The 21,645-nt window shown below is 36.4% G+C and overlaps 1 protein-coding gene across 1 annotated transcript in view; it reads right to left on the reverse strand.

Annotated features, from left to right (window-relative positions):
- Positions 1 to 21,645, reverse strand: part of CSMD1 (CUB and Sushi multiple domains 1) — a 1,845,645-nt gene that overhangs the window by 288,591 nt on the left and 1,535,409 nt on the right. Inside the window, exons 32-36 of the mRNA XM_067558441.1 lie at positions 14,058 to 14,171; positions 11,757 to 11,852; positions 6,046 to 6,249; positions 4,872 to 4,996; positions 4,047 to 4,143 (exon numbers count right to left, since the gene is read on the reverse strand). Of these exons, the coding sequence (XP_067414542.1) occupies positions 4,047 to 4,143; positions 4,872 to 4,996; positions 6,046 to 6,249; positions 11,757 to 11,852; positions 14,058 to 14,171 (636 nt within the window). The remainder of the gene's footprint in view (positions 1 to 4,046; positions 4,144 to 4,871; positions 4,997 to 6,045; positions 6,250 to 11,756; positions 11,853 to 14,057; positions 14,172 to 21,645) is intronic.

Genomic DNA, 21,645 nt, shown 5'->3' on the forward strand with positions numbered 1-21,645 from the left:
ACCTTTTGCTGTGTGTCTGTGATGTCTGCTTTCCAGTAAATAGCTTTGCATTGGAGAAACTGAATCTGAATTTTCACTAGCATTGATACTGTATGTTGTATCCCAGCTATGGGCATATGTAAAGTTCCTGGCTCATCATGATGCCTTGCAGATAAAACAGATTGTGGGAAGGGATGATATTTTTGGCCTTGTCAACCATCGCAGCATGGAACTACATACTGGCTGGGAGCAGACATATCTTCCTCTGGGTTGCTATGGGGATGGGGGATCTTGCCATCCCTCATCATTCAGGAATCTTTTTTCCTGCTTGCTCTGCAAGCTGAGGGAATATGGTCCCATGTCTAGGGGAGAAGCAGGGTCTTTGAAAACTCTTACCTCCAATTCCGTGCCACTGCTTGTGGCTTCCCTCAGTGAAGGAAGCTCCATGTGGGTTGCTCAACTGCCTTAACATGGACCTTGCCTACATGCCAGCTAGGAGCTAGCTTCTTTGCAGGCTGCTCTGCATGGGCCTCATTCACATGCTTGTTGGGTTCCTAAGGTCTCTGCTATTTCTCAGCGGGGAGGAGAAGAGAGGACCTGTCCCTCCAACCTTCCTCAGAAATTTGAGTCTAGCAATTTTGGGAAGGAAAGCCAACGAAAAAACTGAGACACATTTCATTTAAAATCTTTTACAAATCCTGTGAGATCTGCTATGAAGAGAAAGTTAGACTCTGCCACACATGCTTATTGGAGACAGAGAATTCTGGAGAATCCTTTTGAATTCTAAGAGGTGGAGCAAAGACCACGTCTACTTCAAGTTGCCATAGAGACAGTGAATGCCTCACTGTGAAAACTCTCTGACATGGAGAGGACTGAGAAAAGTAGATGAAAACAGAGGCTACAGATTAGTTTACAGGTATGCTGTATTGCTGCTTTTATTCAATGCAAATTTGCCAGCTTCTCTTACTCCAACAAAACCCATCAATTTGAAAGGCAAAACAATTCTTCAGGTATTAAGGAAGATAGAAAATTATAAGTACAATTGGGAGCATGGAAATCAAATTCCCAGGAATCAAACTAAATGCTAGATTGTGCTTCTCAAACAAATCTCTCCCATTGCTCGCCTGGTGTGGAACAGCTCTGCACAACCTGGTACACAGGTCTGTGTAAAGCACATAATCTGAACAAGGGCTTTTTAGTGCACATAATTCCACTCTGTCCATTAGGTACATTGATCCTTCTGCATAAAATCTTCACCACACTATGCTTTCTTGTGCTTTTTAGTGTGATGTAAGCCCCCACAATTCAAGCTAGTCAGTATCAGAAAAAAATTGTTAAATAATTTATTCAGCAAATTTATTTAACTACTGAGCTTGTTAAATATTGCAAATAAATAATAGTAATAATAATAGTCAAATTCATTCAAACAGCAATATTCACTAAATAACATAATCAGAGAATATTATTTGTCCCGCTGTAGTCATTAAGCAATCAAACTCCCTCCACTCAGAGAGCATGATTTTCCATTCAGGGTTTAACTGATCGCCATATCTGGGGTCGGGAAGGAATTTTCCCCCAGGGCAGATTGGCAAAGGCTCTGTGGGTTTTTCTCCTTCCTCTGTAGCATGGGGCATGGTTCACTTGCTGGTGGATTCTCTGTACGTTAAAGTCTTTAAACCATGATCTGAGGACTTTAATATCTCAGTCATAGGTCAGGGGTCTATTACAGCAGTGGATGGCTGAGGTTCTGTGGCCTGCGTTGTGCAGGAAGTCAGACTAGATGATCATATTGGCCCCTTCTGACCTTAGAGTCCATAAGTCTATAAAACATGACATTAGTACCAGAAATTCGTAGACCTAAAAACAACTAAACATAAGCCAGGCCAATCAACAGCATCTTGGGTCAAGCCTTGTCAGATTTTTCAAATGACATCCTGGTTCAATAGACTTAGAGATAATGCATGGAGAAACTCTTGATCCCAGTTCACGAGAAAAGAGATGTTAGTGATGCTGGGTCCTGCTGTCTAATAATGGAGTAGAATCATGTACCTAGGATACATGAGATATTTTTGAATATACTAAACTGAAAATGTATTATTCAAGTAAAAGTAGCCCAGGTTTGTCAAGCTCATTCTTTGGAGATTCCAAATTTTTTATTCCAGTTTTGATTATGGTCTGGTGGCCCAGGTGTAAACTTAACAGTTCATACAGTCCTCAGTACCTAGAAAATCTTCCACTGATGTCAGTGGGAAGTTTGCATAAAGATCAAAGTAGAATATGGCCTTGAAAGAGTAAATAAATGTTTTAGCTTGTATCATTATTTGGTCAATATCCTATGGTCATATTAAGTATGATTCAAAGGAACAATATTCTCCCCTTTAGCACCACATCCCTTTCTTTCTCTTCCTTCCCCAGCCTCCTTTCTGGAGCATGTGAACAGGAAGAGCTAACAGGGGAGTTTTGTGGAGTTCTCCAGGTGTCCACCTTTCGACTGGAATAAGAATGTCTACACTGCGGTATAACTATACTTGTATAATTATACTGGTATAATTTGTAAAACTTTGTTATGTAGATAAGCCTTGTAAAGTAAGAACATTTAACATATCAGTTATTGAGAGACAATACACATAGACTTCTACAATGTCACTTTTCACAGTAGTACTGCATTTTCAGGCAGAACTGAGATCCATAAACTAAATTAACATTTTTTCATAAAGATAAGTTTCTAGCCTGCATGGTTAGAACAAAACTTTCCAAACATGAACAAATCAATGCAGTGTTGCCTGAGCAAGAGTATGTCTATATTGGAGCTGGAAGGTGTAATTTCCATCTGAACAGACATAAATTGCACTTGCTTTCCTCAGGATAGCATTCTAAAAATAGAAGTGTTTCCGTGGCAGCCAAGGGGCAGGATGGGCTAGCTGCCCTGAGTGCATGTAGCATGTTGGCTGGGTAAGTACTCAGGGCAGTTACTCTTCCTGCTGCCTGTGCCACCACAGTTACATTCTATTTTTAGTGTGCTAGTCCGATCAGCGATAGTGCGTGTATGTCTGCTCAAACTGGGAATTACATTCCCTGCTCAAAGTGTAGACATACACTTAGTTTGAGCACAATTTGGAAACGATAGCTGTGTGAAGCGTGAATGACTTTATTCATGTCAATGAGGTTTAACTTTCAATGTAACAATGACAACTGATGTTTCAATATTGTTAACTCTTTCACTCCTAGCTGCTAAAATAATGAGCTCCCTTTCTGACTTCTACAATATGCTTATGAGCTTTCAGTATAACATTTTGCAGTACACTGAAAATTAAACATTCAGGAGCAGCAGCAAATACATTATATTAATATCACATTTAATAATATAGAGGCTACTATTGTATTAATTGTATTATTCATTTTCTTATTTAACACAATGTAAACCTTAATTTTAAAATGTATATGAAGCTGCCATAGAAGCTCTAGCGTGCCCTGGAGTGCTATGGCTATGCCCCTGAATTGTTGCAGAACAGATGAGCCTGGGATATAATTCATCAGTCCATTCTATGTAATGTGTTTGCTCATGCTGGTGCTGTGGTATGGCAACACATTCCTTCAATAAAAAAATTACTTTATGAAAGGGGAGTGAAGCCAGAGATGTCTAATATGTTCATGAAACAACAAATGACATGGTTTGTTACATCTCCAGTTTACCAATTTGTTTTGTTCTCTAGAGGTCTAGTGAGTTGACATGAATACTGAATGACTTAATCCCCTCCTTAAAAGAGTGAGGCTAACAAAGGCAAGTTTAAGCATAAGTTTCCAAAGCAGCAGCATAAGCCCCACGTCACATCACGGGAGCCTATATCTACATTAGGGGTTAGCAATAATGGGGAAGATTTTCAAAGGCACAAATGGCAGTTAGACATTATGAAACTTTCCATAGGTGTAACTACATTGACAAAATTATACCATTTCAAAATTTCTCACCTGAGACTGGAAAATAGTTTAAAGAAAACATGGAAGCTTTTTATATAAGTAGTCTGGTCACCATAAAAAGTTCACATTCAGTGAGATTTTATGCTTACCTGAAAAACTCCCCAGTCGCGGTGCTGTCATATCGCCACCATCATAGATTTCAAGAGAGTCCCAGTTATGTTCTGTGGCAAAACTTATGACCTGGATCTGTAAAACAATGCCTCTGAGTTTTTGCTTGTTTTTAAACCAAATGATTCTATTTAAATGAATGTTAAAATAAAACAAAACAAATTATAAAATAAAAGATAAGAAAACAAAACAAAACATAAAAAACCCAAAACCAGACACAAGCAAAATAAAGCAAAAAATCCCTGGAAAAAATGTAAATAAAAATGCAGCTAAATGAAACTGAGTTTTATTCTTCACTGACTTTTATTTTGTATAGTCATCTATACTTGTGCAAAATGGGTACAAAACACCACCAGACGGGCATGAAAAAATGTCCAGACACATTCCATAGATACAAATGAATACACAAGCTTCAAGGAAGTGGAAAAATCAGGCTCCAGTTATGGCCCGAATCCTACAATCAGATCATCTGGTGTAGACCTCTGCTCCTGTGCAGGGCCACATTGACATCGATGAAGCTCTAATTGGGAGAAGGATCTGATTGCAGGATTGGGATTTATCTTTGCTCTTCTACTCAGTTAAACGAGAATGCTGCTAGTGACTACTGAGATTAAATCCATTTTTCATACACAACAAAGTGAGCAAAATAAAACAGGAAAAAGAAAAAGAAAAAAGAGATTAGACTGATAAACAATGAGAGGGGAAAACAAAAACAAAAAAGCACTGATTACTCTTTCCTGATTTGGCTGTGCGGGGAAGGAGGGGAGGATATTTAGTATTCCATGTTTGGCAGAATATGGACTTGCCTGAATACCTGATCCTTCAGTCACTATGATTTTCCACACACAATTCAAGCTGTTACCATAGGGTTCCGGATAACCAGGAGACAAGATAGTGCCCCTCCGTTCAGTGAAATTCCCATTGCATGGTACTGAAAGACAATATTTTCACAGATCATGCCAAAATCAAAAACATTTAACTGGACAGAAAAGTAACATTAAATGTACAAATTGATCTAATGATTATCACTCTCTTTTTTATTAGAAGAGCAGCAATTTTAAGTTTTAGTCTGCACTTTGAAATGGAGCTTTCAGTTAAATAAAATGTAATCAGGACACTTAAGTCTAAAGCAGCTCTAACATTTGTCTTACCTGGAAAATCACAGTGTAGTACATTAAATAATATATTTATCAATAGCTCAGTATTTCCTTCGATTTCAAGAAAAGACTACACAGAATAATAGGTCAGTGAAACCAACTCTGCTTAGACCATTAAAGATCATTTTAATTTAAATATATAGTGGTCTATTCTCCTCTCCATGAAGGCTCATAGCTCCAGTCAATACTAATGAGATTAAGTCCGGTGAGAAGAGCACCTATTAAATGTATAAATAAATCCAAAGTACTAAACATTATTTCAGTAAAGACTCTTCTACAAATTGAGGCAAATTAACTGCAACTAACTATGATATTGTTATCCACTGCACATTAGAATGCTACTCCTATATATACATATAGATATCTCTGTGTGTGTATGTGTGTGTATATACACACAACTCTCTCTTTCTCTCTCTCTCTCTCTCTCTCTCTCTCTCTATATATATATATATCAATCAACAAATGTCTGCAAAAGAAGACAAAAATGGCATGATAAATTGGCGTTATAGTGATTTTCAGAAAATGAAGTTGTATCCTATATTTCCCACTTTAGAGGTAGCCACAACAGATAATAAATATTCAGGAAAACATGTATCACACTTGTTAATCTAATAGGTTATTATATGAAACACTATAACTGACTACCAACCAGCTGGTACTCAAATACATTTGATATGACAAATTGTCATTTTAAATTGCCTATGACCAGTATTAATCAATGGAGAGTGAATATATGTGTTAAACACTATTTTCTGAAACAGTTCTTGAATTTTGATTGGTAGACATGTGTCCCTCAACAAATTACCTAAATGTAATTGCTTACCAATACAGCTTGGTACTGTGTCATTCCACTGAGCTAAAGCATTAGGCACAGAGTGACATTGGATAGCTTTTGAGCCTTGCAGTAGATAACCAGGGCTACATTCAAATCGAACAACAGAGCCTGCTGAAAATTCAGACCCAATTCTCCTGCCGTATCTGGGTTCTGGAACAGAGCTGCATTGTGTATCACTGGTGCGTGGAACAGCTGTATGAACAGAAAGAGGTGCTGTTACTCAAAGTGCCAGTCATCATCTGAGAAATAAACAGGTTACTAAAAAATAGATACTGGCATTTATAATATGGAATTTAACTTTACATAATATTTGTTGCCCTTCTGGTACCTTAAAGCCCTTTAAGCGTAAGTAGTTGAGCAAAGCATTATAGTTATTTACTGGAGGAACCCAGCAGTAATTATATATTGTTAGTTACAGCTTGCTTGTAGCACAGACTTCAGATTCCCCTGGCCCCTCACCATTTAAAAAAAAAATGTTGGGCTACTGTTACTTAACTTTTCTGCTTCTGTTTTTGTTTTGTTTTTTAATATGGAATCCTGAGTTCCAACAGGATAAAGACTATAGATAGTCTGAAGATACTTCAATTTAACATCGTACCAAAAGTTATTTTTTTATGTTGATATATGGGATCATACAGAGAGTAACTAATGTCAGTTTCAAGCCCCTTGAAACCGCTATGGTTGAGACAAATTATTTCTAATAAGCAATTATGCTCAGCCAACAATAAAACTGATTTATAATGTAAGAACATTTTGAAAATTTAAGTACAAAAATTTCAAGTGTAGGAGGAAATGTTATAAATGTTCATTTCTATATAAATGCCATTATTTTGCTTGGTATTTCACCATTATTGCTGCACAAACATGTGTCCGTTTATAGCTACTGTCTTATCCGGGGGTTTGGCATTGTATTGGTTAGCAGGGAACCGTTTCTCACAAGGGTAGTACTTTTGAGACTATTCTCCTTTGTATATAGGGAAAATACATGACAGAAGTATCATTGTGCCACCATAGTTATGTCTTGTGTTATAATAAACAATTCTACTTAAATCAGCCTTTTTGCTGATGAATACGAGTTTATGATATGTGGCACTCATAATCAGGGACTTTGTTTTATCATTACTGTTTCTTCAGCAGATCTGCCAGAACTATTAGTTCCGAAAGTAAGACAGTGGATCCAGGTACCAAACTAGGTCTCATGAAATTACAGTGTGAAAACCCCCGGGCACCCATTTTTCACTGGAACCTCATACTAACATACATATGGGGTGGCAAAAAAATAAATTTTAAAATAGTAAAAATAATCTATGTTGAGGGCTAGATTTTGATTTTGGGAGAGCCCCAACCAAGGTATGTCAGCTGCACCACACTAGGCACCTTCCCAGGAGGTGTCATGACCCAGTGACATCTAAGAGCCACTATTACTCACTCATTTTCTCCTATTTCCAATTCCAAGGTTAAAATTTTACTGCTGGCATATAGCAGCAGCAAATCACTATACACCTCTATCTCACCTCACACCCACATCCAGGCTGACCTACCGCAGCCAGTGAGTAGAAGGCTTATAGAGCCAAGAACCCACTCTTACATACCTGGATCTGAGGTCCAGGTAGCCTTTGTAGGGCTAGGGAGAGTCTTACCTCCTCTTACTCCCTTATACAGGTTTCTACTCAAAGTCAGAATCTAGCCCTCAGTTATTATAGAAAAAAGGTTAAACTTAACATAAAACAAACATGTGAAGATGTGGAGATGTGGAGTCAGAGTACCAAAATTGCCTTAACTCTGCCTTATAGTAGCAACATGCAATAACCACATGATCATGTTTTTAGTATTTGTGGTCCTGATTAGATTAATTTGCATTTTTAAAGACTCATTTGATTTTTTCTCTCCCCGCTCCCCCACTTCATGTTGTCACTAAAGGAAACCTTACCATGAAGAATACCAGGAAAAAAACATTAATCCTAACAAAAATATTCAAAACAGCCATTGTACAAGATTTCAGTGAATTTTACCTATATGGAATATTTGAAGAGTCTGCATTATTTAATTACTGAGATAAAAAAAGAACCAAAAAAAAAAAAAAAAAAAAGGCATTACACTGCGTGCTAAATTTCTTACCTTATCCTTTTAAAATATAATTTTAACTCATCAATTAATTAAAGTATTTACTTGGATTTCATAAGTGGAGAAACAAGCACAAGAGGGTATTAAAATCCTGTATGGGTCATCATTCTGCATGTCAGAGGAAGAAGAATATATGCTGTCACAGACTGAGCCACATAAAATGTTTTCTGTTGAAATCTGTAACCTGATGTCAAAGCAAGGAGCATTTGAAAAAAATCTGAATAAATCATTCCCAATCCTTTTTACATGTGACTATTCTCAAATGCAGATTTCAGCAGGCTTAACCCTAATATTCTAGAAAGCTAAGACTAGGATCGGTACTCATTCAGACAGTATCATACATAATCATTATGACTTGTGTGAAATATTGGGAAATGTGGCTATCTTGGAGAAGAGATAGATGAGATACATAGAAAAATAAGGTTTTGAGAAAATGGCATTGCAGAAACCATTAAACCTGAATCCAAAGCCACAAACCTCATCTATTGCTTGTTTGGACCAGAATGTGAAATATTGTAAGTTATAACCTTTTCTTCCTCCAGCCCTCCTTCTAACTTTTGCCTATAATGTTAGCAAGCTAGACTTCTCAGACCGTATTACAGAGAAATTCTATTTTCTATAGTAATTATTCTCCATCTTTTAGTAAATGTTTCACACTGCTGTGAAACAAAATTGAAATCAGCCCAGTGGAAAAGTGAACAGGGAATAAGGTCAACCTGGAATAGAGGGTGATAAATAAAATGATTGACTTTCCAGGCCAGATTAGTGTGTTCATTCAGAGTGTAGAGGCTATTCTCCAGTGTATTTATAATGCTGGCAAGCAGGCAATGCTGGAAATGTGTTCACATATTTCAGAAGAGAGAAAAAATCCAAAACTGAGGTAGCATATTTATTAAATGTAATTAAATGTGTCAAACACATTGAACTAGCAAAATTTGTATTAACTTGAGATCCTAATGTATCTATCTTTCAAAATGTACACAAAAAATCGTATCAGGATTCTCCTGAGGTAAGTAAAGTAGGATTGCTTGATTCATTTTGTGATGCTGAGGGCAGCATTTCCTATTCTTCAAAATCAGTCCCCTCCAATTACTAAAACTACTACTAATTCTACAGTCCAGTATAATAGACTGAAGGAAGCACAGCATTGGGTATTCCTAGAGATATATTCTTCTGCAGTAAAATATATACACATGCTTCATAAAATGAAAGCTTTGTGTTCATTTAAAATTCTTTGAAAGACAACTAAAGTTCCTTGTCACAGACTACAAATGAATAGACCCTGAGATAGTTTGGGAAAGCACACACATGAAAAAGATTGAAAGCTATAATTCACATGGAATAGATGATATAAAGAATTCAACAGAAAATCAAAGAGCAATTCTCTCCTTCTTTAAACATATGAAGAATTTTTCTCCCCTTTAATCTGTGCATGATAAATTTACATTTCAGTAATTCCTTTTAATTTATACATGTGAGAGACTGACAGCACTAGTTACAGCCAGACTATTGTGCAGGAAAATTGAAATGATGTCTTTCTCCATGTAAAAGGAATAATTCTGGCAGTACACATCTGATTTTTACCATCTCTACTACCTTCAGCTTCTGAAATGCTTCTGAAATGAATTGGTCCCTTGCGGCAAATTGCTGTATACCAAGCCATGACAGTGTTGTGATGTAGAAAAATGATCAAAACGTTCAATAAGAATTAAACTGTGATCATAATGTTTATTTTGCTTGTGACCAAAATTACAATTGGGACCCGAGTCATTATAGGTGAAGAGTAACTGTATATTAAATTACTATTTTAAAGTACTTTTTATCAGTCTCATTATGGCTCTTCTCAACATTAGATGCAACAGAATGCAAGGACTGCCAGACACTTACTGGCTTCCCACTGTGTAGAAGCCATGTTGAAGCCATCTAAGGGTACTGCATGCCACATTTCCTGGCTGGGACCAGAGAGAAGAGCTACTGATTAGGGGCTTCTGTTCACTTAAAACACTGTAGTGGCACATCTGCGCCACTGTAGCACTTCAGTGTAGACTCTACCTATGCTGATAAGTGAGATTCTCCCACCAGTTCAGGAAATCCACCTCCCTAAGTGGCAGTGGCTATGTCAATGGAAGAATTTTTCTGTTGACCTAGTACATAGATTGGCTTAACAATGTCACTCACAGATTTCGATTTCTCACACCTCTGAACAACATAGTATTGCCAACGTAATTTTCTAGTGTAGACCAGGTCTAATGTGAAAGGCCTAACCCCTGTAGCTCCTTCCTGAAGTAACAGCAGCTAAAGCATCAATATTGCCAATTCCAAACAATCAAATATAATAAATTAGGTTACAAAGAAATCATGAGAGTGGCTTAAAACTCACTGGATAGATGGATGGATAGAGGGTTATTTTTCTTTGCCTTCTATTTCTGTAATCTCTAGGACATGGGTATTTAAGTAGAATATCAAATCTCACAAAATTTATGATAACTGTGATGCTGGTAAACTGGGTGCCTGCCAGCTCTTGCTAAGTCTGTAGGTGTCAGCAGAGCAGTGACAAATTTATAACTGGACATCGGACCAGTTCACCTATATGTTAATATTGTTCTAGACAAGTGTTGAATTTATAAGAATGTATTTAGTGTTTAGACTCTATGAAGTGCTTATAAGTTGCTGCATGCATTAATCTTACTTGTAATGTCTGTATCCTGTGCTTTAAGATAATATGCAGGTTTTGCTTTATAAGTAGTATCTACACTGAAGTGCTACAGCAGCTGTAGCATTTTAAGTGTTGACAAGCCCCTGGAAACACAGAGTTCTGTTCCAGATATGGGACATCCTTGATGATCTTTACTCAAAAATGAACTTCTAACAGTCATTGCAGTCAGATAACAAGTACAAAGGACTTGATCCTGGTGTTCTTAGTAAGGTAAAATTTCCACTAACTTTAATAGAAGTTTCATTTAATTAAGGGTAAAAGGGTTGTATTTTAAATGTAATAGGATAAAGAGTGATGGATGAGACATAGCCAAAGTTCTGATTCTCACTTGTCTAGTGCAATGGCTCTTTACAACTACTAAATAAACACAAAAATAATACTCACGTCTACTTGTCAAAAATATCAAAAATATGAAGTTAATTGTGGTTGCATCCAATTTCTGGATTATTATGTTTACTATTTACATGTAAAAATGATAGTATCAGCAAACACACCATATACACACAAACACAGAAAACCTCTCTGCCTTGTTAAAAATAACCAGCTGCTGATCAGTTTTTAATTATAAATTCATTCAACGCTAAAAGGTACAGCAGTGCCACAATAGGCCAGACCCTCAATTGATATAAATTGGTGAAGTCAATGGAGTTTAAACTAATTTAAACTATCTCAGAATCTGTCCCAATATGTTCATGAATAGTCTGTGCCACACTGTATATCTAAATTATTCTAGCTAAAATAATGTTATAAACATCTTGTGATCTAATAAACACTTCAATCCAGTCATGTACATGAGATTGGCACCATTGAGTCTGTTAACATTTTATAAAGGGACTGAAGTAAAAACCAATAGATTTACCTTGGTAGACAAAATGGAAACCTCTGGCAGATGCCCCACTCTTTGCACTGAACCGCAACAGTATCTGATTGGATGAAGCCAAAGGCAATGTCTCGCCTACAAATGAAGAAACGGGAAAAAAGGAAGAGAAAGAGGGAATGGAAAAATTGAAATGAAGACTTGAAAATGAGAGTACTTTAGATTTCAATAAAATGCCCTGTTAAAAAATTGATAGACAATAGTACCATTTTCTTCTTTTTTCCTTCCATTTTTTAGTATAAAAAACACTGCTAATTATATTTAATATGGTTAAACTTGACATGGAAAGTATGCAGAAATAATCACCAAACAGAAACATTTTATGATGTAAAACTATATTGTTAATATTGTATATAAACTTTCTATATTTACTGCAGCTGCTGGGATAAGAGCTGTAATAAATTGCTCACCTGGAGAATCTGTTGCCATTTTGGGCCAGTGTCCTTTGAAGAGTTTTTGCCAGAGTTTATCTGTGACTGACAGCTTTAGCTTGCATCCCAAAATGCATTAAACAATTAAAAGGCTTTCAAAAGAGCCCCAGAGTCTCTCTCTATAAATATGGTATACATAATTTAAAAACAAAATAAAATCTAAAATGAGAGAAAATAGGTCCTTGACTCTTTTTGCAGTGAATCTTTCTCTGCCTTTGTGAAATATTTAACCTACCACATTAGTAACATTATACTATTAAATATATCTTTTAAAAGCAATTCAGTTTAAAATACTGTTAGCTTATCACTCAGCATGTTCTGTATCTCCTCCCAAGGCAAGCTTTGCAAACCTGGAAGACTAACTTAAGAAGTCATGAAGAAGGTTAAAATATTTACTCTGATTTTCTCATTTGCTAAACGCATATTCAGATTCAGATTTCCAACTTCCTATTTTATACTAGCAATATTTAGTCATGATAAAATATCAATTAATATTTGTGTATTTAATTTCTATTTCTGAATTTTCTACATGCACAGTTTACCACTCTTGATTATGACAAAGGTGTGCTTACTGCTTACCAGCATAATTCTAGAGAAACTTTACTGAAATGAATGAAAATGTGTTGGTTTACACTGGTTTAAATAAGCTGGCTCAATAGATCTCATGCTTCTCTCACTCATATCAATTACACACTGTTGTAACTCTAATTACTTCAAAGGAGAGCCTTCTGATATACACCAATGTACATAGATATGAACATGACACATTAAATCTGTTCTGAAGATGTCACAGAACAATAAGGAAGAACTGCAAGTCTTTTGCTCTTCAATCATTTTCAAAAGGCTTGTGGGGAATTATAGCTATTGGTCTTCACTTTGTGATTATATGTGTGATACAGCAAAATATTCTTTCTTTTATCTTGAAGATTAAAAATTCAAACATGATATTTTGTTGTTGAACTGCTGCAAATAATGCTAAAATAAATTCTAGAGCTTTTCCCTTTACAACCTAAATGGAATGGATTAACCAAAACGAAAAGATAATTTTCATTTTTCAAACATTACATTCTCTCTAAATTGTAAATCAGATACATGATAATTTGTTCTTATAAGCAGTAAACAATAAAAAAGTAAAGTAAGCCACATTTTCAAGACTGAAAAGAATGGAAAATGGTGTGTTGTAAAAATTCCAAACTCATATTTGTAAAGTTCAATGTATATGCCTCTGTGAGGCCAGATTTTCAATATTAGGTACATGCAATTGCAAATATATATTTATGCATGTTTCATTTTAGGTGTACAAAAATATAATACGGGCATGCAAATCAGGGACAAAATCCTGTTCCGACTGAACTCAACGAAAGATTTACCATCAGTTTCAATGGGACCAGGATTTCACTCCAGATACTTTCCTACATACCTAGTCAGCTATTAACTGGAAATGTACATGAAGAAATAATTGATTTTGTACACACAAGTTATATATGTGCATAAATTATGCATTCAAAATGTGTGCGTGCAATGCAGAGATTCATAGTTTAAGACCAGAAGGAACCATAGGATAGATCATCTAGTCTGACCTCCTGTATAATGCATGCTGTAGAATTTCATACAGTTACACCTGCACTGAGCCCAATAACCTGTGTTTGCATAAGGTAAAAAGACATCCTGTCTTAATTTGAAGACATCAAGAGATGGAGAATCCATCATTTCCCTTGGCAGTTTGTTCCAACATCTAATCCTCTTCACAATTACTTAACATTTAATAGCAGGCCCATAAAGTGATGAAGACAATGCTTTTTATATTAAATTACATACATGGTTTATATTTTTATTTTTGCTTTCTCTTTACCTGAGTGAGATCCAGAAAGTGAGCTGAGAAGTCTAGCCTGAGGGTGTTCACCATCAAATAATTCTGCCACATCATTTAGAGCAGTCTGGAAATAGGCAAATTGCCCAAATACAACTGGAAAATAATAAAAGAAAATAAAACAAAACATACAGGATATTTTTGCTTATAGTGGTTATTAAATGATTCCTCACTGGGTTCTTGTAAGACTTCATGGAGGGAATGTGTCTTACTTTCTGCTCTGATAAAACAGATCAGCAGACACTCACCTTATGGACATTAGCTAATTTCATGTGGTTTTTGCATAATCTGGTGATATAGGAGTAGAACACATCCTAATTTGGTTTTCAATATTTTTGTATTTTTAAATTAACAAATTAAATTACCCTTTCCCCAAAAGTAGATTAACATGGTAAAAAGATAGGGATTGAGTCTTATAGCGACCATTTACTTTCACTATCTCTGAGAATAAGGGACAAGAAGATCCCGAAAGGAAAGGAACTGAATTTTATTTTAATTTTTACTGCCAAATACTAGCAAAGATAAGGCATGAAAGCCTCACCATATTCAAACTCTTCCAAGGTAGCATCTAACACCACATATTAGTTATTCCTTGTACACTAATCTGAGAAAGAAGTTATAAAGTTATCATAGCTGCACAATTCAATCATTTCATATTACTGTTCAGTTTAGCTAAAACAATACAAAACTTTGTAATATAATAGAAACACAATATTGTATTATCACCTTTAACATATTACTATATTTATTTTTCATTTCTATTGTAAACAGTTTGAACTGTATCAACAAAAAGCACATTTTATTATAGGACTTTTCTGTATGTTATTAATTAATATTAAGAACAGCAAAATTTATTATAATACTGAATTTCATAAATTATTATCCAGTAATAGTGAACTTCAGAAATAAAACAGTAAACTCAGCTTAATAAAAAGAAATACTTTATCACATCATAAAGAAGTATTTTATAAGCAAAGAAACAATTGGATTAATTGTGACTGATTCTTATTTGAGATACTGTACACAAGCCACATGGGTTTTGTGCACACATGCTGAATTACAATACGGTATTATACTCATTGGCTAGTTATTTCCAACTTCTTTTAAAATCTTTTTTTTCAATTGATTTGATACGGTAAAACAATTCTAAAAACAATTTACATGTCTCAGTACATAGCTGTACTGATAATCCATGGTAATGTCACTTTTGGCTCTTTAAATGAAACAATCCTTCCAAAGTTAATGAGGGTATGTCTACATTGCTGGCTCTGCAGGGATCGATGGAGCGGGATCAATTGAGAGGGTCGTGTAGACTCGCTGAACTGATGGGAGATGGGCTTTCCGGTCAATGCCATTAGTCCACCTCCCTGGAAGGAGTAAGGTTGCGTCAACAGAAGGGCATCTCCCATGTCAATGCAGCACCATGAAGATGCTGCAGTACATCAACGTAAGTATGTTGACAAGAGATATGCAAGCTACATTACGTAGTTTGCGTATCTCCCATTGACCGCCGCCACCAGTGTAAACCATGACATACATCTAGAGGAATTTTATGTTTATCTCACTGTGAGTTTTGGAGAGGAACATTCAGTAATAAAGCCTTTAGTTGTATAAATGTGTTTCCATGCATACAGATCCAATAGAATTATATCATAATTCTCTCAGGACACTGATAATTTGTAATGCTTTGATGGATATTTATGTAAATGTTTCAGTGTTTTGTCCTTCTCTCCTGACTCTTTTTCTATCGTCTAAAGAAGGTCACAGCAGCATCTCTTACTCCCATTTTTACAGAATTCTAACAAGGAAAATACAGCACCTTACAATTTTCTCTTAATCCAAATCACAAAAATAACACCATTTATAGGCATTCAAATGTGTATCCTATGGTACATGCTGTAGTTTGTGAAATATGACAATTTATCTTTGAAATAGGTTATCTAATTACTTAATCACTTCATTGCAAGTGATACAATTGCAAAATGTACTTGTTCTTTTTGTTTGTTTTAAAGATGTTAGTGAAGTGTAAAATCTAAAATGGGTGGAAGAATATTTAATTTATTACATTTCCACTACACATTTCTTCCATGATTGACTAACAGAAGTATTGGTGTGCGTACAAACTACATATTTCTTGATTATATATTTCTTAATTATTGGTGACATATAGAGTGTAAGCATTATATTTTAGTAAGAGTATGGGACTGGAAGTTTGGAAACCTCGGAAGATGGAGTCCCTCATCCACTTTCTCTCCCTTCATCCTGACTACAGGGAGAAAGGAGGTACTCCCTTTGTCTTTCCCACCCCATTACTAGCTTATTAAGAATTAAGCTACTTTCCTCTTTTCAACAATTTATCTTCATCAGTTGTGGAGTCAGGCTAGGCAAACTGTTTTTTTCCCACCCCATCTTTTGAGAAAGGTACAGAAGCTTCCCTTCTGTTTGCCCTACTCCTGTGCTTATAGTCATCCTTCCCTTTCCATTTCCCAATCACTTTCCAACTTTTCTCTGCTGCTTATCTGTCAATTTCAGTTATTAGCCCAACCTCCTTCCCCACAACCTCCATACAACTTTCTTTGTGACCAGCCTTCTCTTTGTTAGTTTTTGACCCAGTAAAAGATGGTTCCTATGTGATATACACCTGGAGAATAACTATGTGCCTAAATTCCTAATTGTGCTATTAATCGGATTCAGAAGTAAAAAATCTCAGACGAAGTTCATGCGCCATAGTTCAAAGTTGCATATCCAAGAGTGTGAAATAATTTAGAACAATTTCCGAAATGATTTCATATGCAAGAAACTGGAAATTGGACAAACAACAAAAATGTTACAGCCACTTACATCAGGGCTATATTTGGCCGAAGGAAAATTAAAGTATAAGCTTCTAGAGTAAAATTACTCTACACAATCATATATAGGCCTCATTTCCATTACTTTGAAATCAACACCACCTCAGGAATCTTTTAAGCAGAAATAATTTTTATGGGAGGACAAGATTGCAGCAGTGTCAGTCAGAAGTGACTAGTGTTCTGCTTGTACTTTGCAGATGTTTCCTTATTCTGCTGAGTTAGGAATATACAACACTTTTAATTTTACTAATGACATATATATTGGTATTGAGTATGGTGCCACGCTGAAAACAGCTTTGCCATGGAAGCTCTGGCAGAAGAAACAGATTATGCATCATTTGTAGTCAGAGTAGAAGCTGCTCTTTGCAGTTCACCATTCTCTCTTACACTAAGCTAGTTACCAAGGGAATTGAAAGCTGTGACAATCCCACAGACATATTTTAGAGGATGGTGTTATTAACATAAATGAGCTATTAAAGTAATGGAGAAAAGATTAGAAGGTTAAAATTGAAACTTTTGATCCATAATATTTAAGAAATGAAGGCTTTGGGCCAATTTCTGCTCTCAGTTACACAAATATAAATTAAAATAACTTCAGTGACTTCATAGGAGTAACTATGGGTATAGGCTGATACAGGATTTGACCATGTTTGGAGATGAACTTTCAAACAATTAGAAAGAGTTATACTCTAAGAAGAGAACGTTAGTTTTGTGTGTATTGAAAAAGAAAATTCTTCTGGCAACCATGAGGTAACGGAGAGTAATGCAAAAGACAAGAGCTTTCAGTTAATGGGTGTAAAGAAAAAAAGAGGGTATCAAATGTATTGGCAAGATCCAAAAATTACTGGAAACAAATTTTGACAGACTGGTAGAAAAGTTTTTGCATCTGCCCAGGCCCACCTCAAAGTACTTTAATTAGTTTTGAAAGAATGGGTGGCGATAAACTAAAATAGGAGAAGTACTACTGAATAATCATTATCCATTTGCATCTATTGACACCTACTTAAAATGAGGGCTATTAAAGGATTTATCTTCTATGGGGAAAAATATATGAATCATATTAAACCTTCTTTTAACTCCACTGCATTCTTCATTACCTCAAGATTGAGAGAAGAAATGCATTCTTTTATCTAATCTAATAATCTACCTACCTACTTGTAATTCTACTGAATTAAATAGTCTTAGATGGGAGAACAGTTTGACACAATGTGTTCTGAGCTACATCGTTTAGAGAAGCACCCCATGTATTCTTGGCTGGGTAGCTTGCAGCAGAATTAACCCTCTGGCTGCATTCTTTTGCTTCAAATCTGATATTTCATTAAAAAAAAACCCAATATTTTTTGTCCTTATGGTTGCAGATCTGCCCAATTCATCTTCATCAGAGCAACACCAAATATTTTAGGGTATATTCACACTGCAATCAAAAACCTGCTGCTGGCCTTGGTCAGCTGACTTGGGCTTGAGTGGCTCAGGCTAAGGGGCTGTTTAATCATGGTGTAGAGCCCGAATGTCTACACCACAATTAAACAGACCAGTCAGCTGACCTGGGCCAGCCACAGATGTCTAACTGCAATGTAGACATATCCTTAGTATCTCACACTGCCTTGCTGAGACCTGCCGATATCTAGCAGCTTTCCCCACAAGGGGAATTTATTTACACTGCACACACTCTGTTCTGTTCCACGGAGCTAGGCAGGAGAGGGTTGGGCACTCAGGTAGCACAACTGGAGTCCAGTATGTAGCCAAGGAGTGGTGGGAGGGTAAACATATAACCTAGGTTGCCAGCCTATTGGGAGAATAGTAAATCAGCTGAGGCCTAAGTAGCTAGGAAGATGAAGATGTTGCAGCTGCCCATAACCTGGCACATTTGGGACAAAGGAAGTTGTGAGGACATCATGAGAGCTGAAGCAGGGAATGGAGCCAGACTGCCTAGACAGTAGAAGGAAAAATCTATCCTTGTAAAACAATCATGGTAAAAAATCATGTCAAAATTTGTATGCCACTGATTATTATCAAATATGAGCCATAGCCATGTGAGTTTTTGTGAGAGGTGAGAGACATGGGAACAAAGGATATTTCATGGTAATAGAGTAAATTAGTGTTGCCATGGATTTGGGGGGTGGAGGGGACAGTTACTGATGTAGAATTTAGGAGCTGCTGCTACAAAACTTTGACTCCCTGTATTATGGAGTCTTGCTTAGGAAACATAATTTGACTTTTAAAACAAAAGCTGAATGTTTTATCTAGTTATTATTATTATTATTATTATTTATTGGTACTATCATAGCATCTAGGACCCCATTGTGGTATGCTCTGTACAAACACAGAACAAAAAGACAGTCCCTGTCCGCAAGTGCTTACAATCTAAGTATAAGACAAGAGACAACAAATGGATCCCAGCAGGCAAACAGGGCAGTACAAGGAAACGAGACAATATTGATCAGCATGATAAGATATACTCTCACTACACCAGAAGCCTAAGTCGTTCTGCAAGGCATTAGATATGTTTTTCAACTTTTACAAGCAGGGAATTTTGGATTAAAAATGCTATCCTGTGAGCAAAAAGTAGACACACATATCTTGGAGGAAGATGCTATTAAGATTCTTAACTAGTGTAAGTCTAACATTTCCTTTCTATGTTTTTACTTTCATGTTTTATGGATATTATTTGATAATAACTATTTCCTCCTTGCATAAAATGCATTAGTTGTAAATGTATTAATTATTCTCTGGTCAGCAGAGAATGAGTGAGAAAATACACATAATTTGAGAACTAGTTTGCTTCTTGTGCTTTCTTTTCACTGAACTCAAAAATACTAAAGGTAACTTTGGAGACCATTTCAGTTAAGAGCACCTCTCCCCAAACCAGAACCAGGCTTCTCTATGTGACTCATTACTTCAGCCAGACACTTAGTTCCACACATTCTTATTGATTTTCTACCCTAATCCACAGAAATCCCCCACCTCTCTGTGTTATGACTCCCTGACTCCCATGACTCTAATTTCCCTCCACCTTTAAAAATGTGTTCTGTGGTTTTATGCTTGGTTGGTCTGGTATGTAATGGAGTCTCTACTGTAGAGACTGGTGTTGGTTGATCATATTTATCGAGGGAAAAATTGGGACCCTGTGGTCAGGCCTGTCACAGGGAAGTGATAAGGGAGGCAGGCGGGAAAATGGAAAGAAAAAGAAAAAGGGGCACCCTCATCCTTGTCTTATTCTGTCCTCATTTCAGAATGAAAAACTGGAACACTTTAAAGTTGTTGCTGAAAAGCAGGAACAGATGCAAAAGGGAATAGAAGCAGATAGTACTATATTCTATCTCGGTGGTATTAGCCTCACCAATGTCTGCTCTGTGCCTTCCTCTAGTGCCTACAACCTATGTGCAGCAGGGACACAACTCAGCTGGTGACAGCCAAATGTACTCCAGCTTCCAAGGGCTGGATCAGTCCCCTAGTGGCAGCAGACAGCAGTGCACCTACATCAGCCACATTACACAGCGGTGACATTAGTGGTGGGACTTAAGCCCTACTGACCAACCATCTCTGGTAATAAGCATTAAGCATATAATAAATGCAAGCAGGAGAACCAGAACCCAGCAGAAAAAAGTAGAGTTAACAATTCTTTTTTAAAAGTATGCAGACTGAAATAATTAAGAGTGTCATTGGAATATAGTAAGAGTTGGAGGTAAGGATGTCAAAATCCTTAAGGGAGGAACTGAGCTAGGAAGAGTCTTATTGAGCACAGGTTACACAATCAAAGACAGAGTGGTGTTGACACAGATCACTGTTTTGGAGGAAACATGATGGTGTCAAAAGATCATGTTTGAAAGGACACATTATTAAATTATTATTACTATGTGTGATACACCTTCCCTAAACTCTCGACCGCAATCTGCAGTTGCTTTTGTCAGGAGCTCTTCCAAATTCCTTGGTGACAACGCTGCTGAATTCTTACAAAAAAGATTTTGTGGCATTTTAGAATATAGATCTTTAGGCCTGCCTGTGAAGGCTGATGATTGTTTAAGAATATTCTTATTACTTAGCTAGTTATAGGGGTATAGAAACAAAGAATCAAAATCACAGGCCACCTGACAATGGGCCTTCTCTCTCTGTGACAGTCTGAGGCCTGGTACTTCGGCTAAGCAAAAACAAGCAGCTGAGGCAGCCATAGACTGGGAAGCACATGGTCACATCCACACATTTCAAACAAATTACATTAAAATGAGGCAATACCAGGTTGTGAAGAAGTCTAACACCTCCAGATAAAGGAAAGATCCTAGAATGTTTAAAGCAAACTTTGTGTGATAGCATTCTGTCTGGTTTTTAAACATTCGTCAACAGTTGTGGTTGTAGAATCTACACTTCGTATTGTTCGGTCATTATGGTACCCACTTTTCTGATAATTTCTGTCTGATTCTTTGATTGTTTCTCTCTGTTGCATAACTAATTGTAATCAGTTAAGGTGGTGGGGTCTGACTGGTTAGAGATTATGTTACAATGTGTTAGGATTGGTTAAAGAATTATCTTGTAATATTTTAAAGAAAATAAATGGTTAAGATACACTATAAAAACAGATGTCAAACAGAAAGTAAGGTGGGAAGAAGGAAAATTACTGGTGTGAAGAATTGGGATTCTTGCTTGATTACCCCAATAAACCCATAGTATTACCTGCTGCTGGACTCTGGACTTCTACTTCTGTCAGTGAACCAAAAAATGAGGGA

This window comes from Emydura macquarii, unplaced genomic scaffold, assembly GCF_026122565.2.
Source record: "Emydura macquarii macquarii isolate MOO-44397 ecotype Brisbane River unplaced genomic scaffold, CSIRO-AGI_Emac_v2 contig_2063, whole genome shotgun sequence".
NCBI lineage: Eukaryota > Metazoa > Chordata > Testudines > Chelidae > Emydura > Emydura macquarii.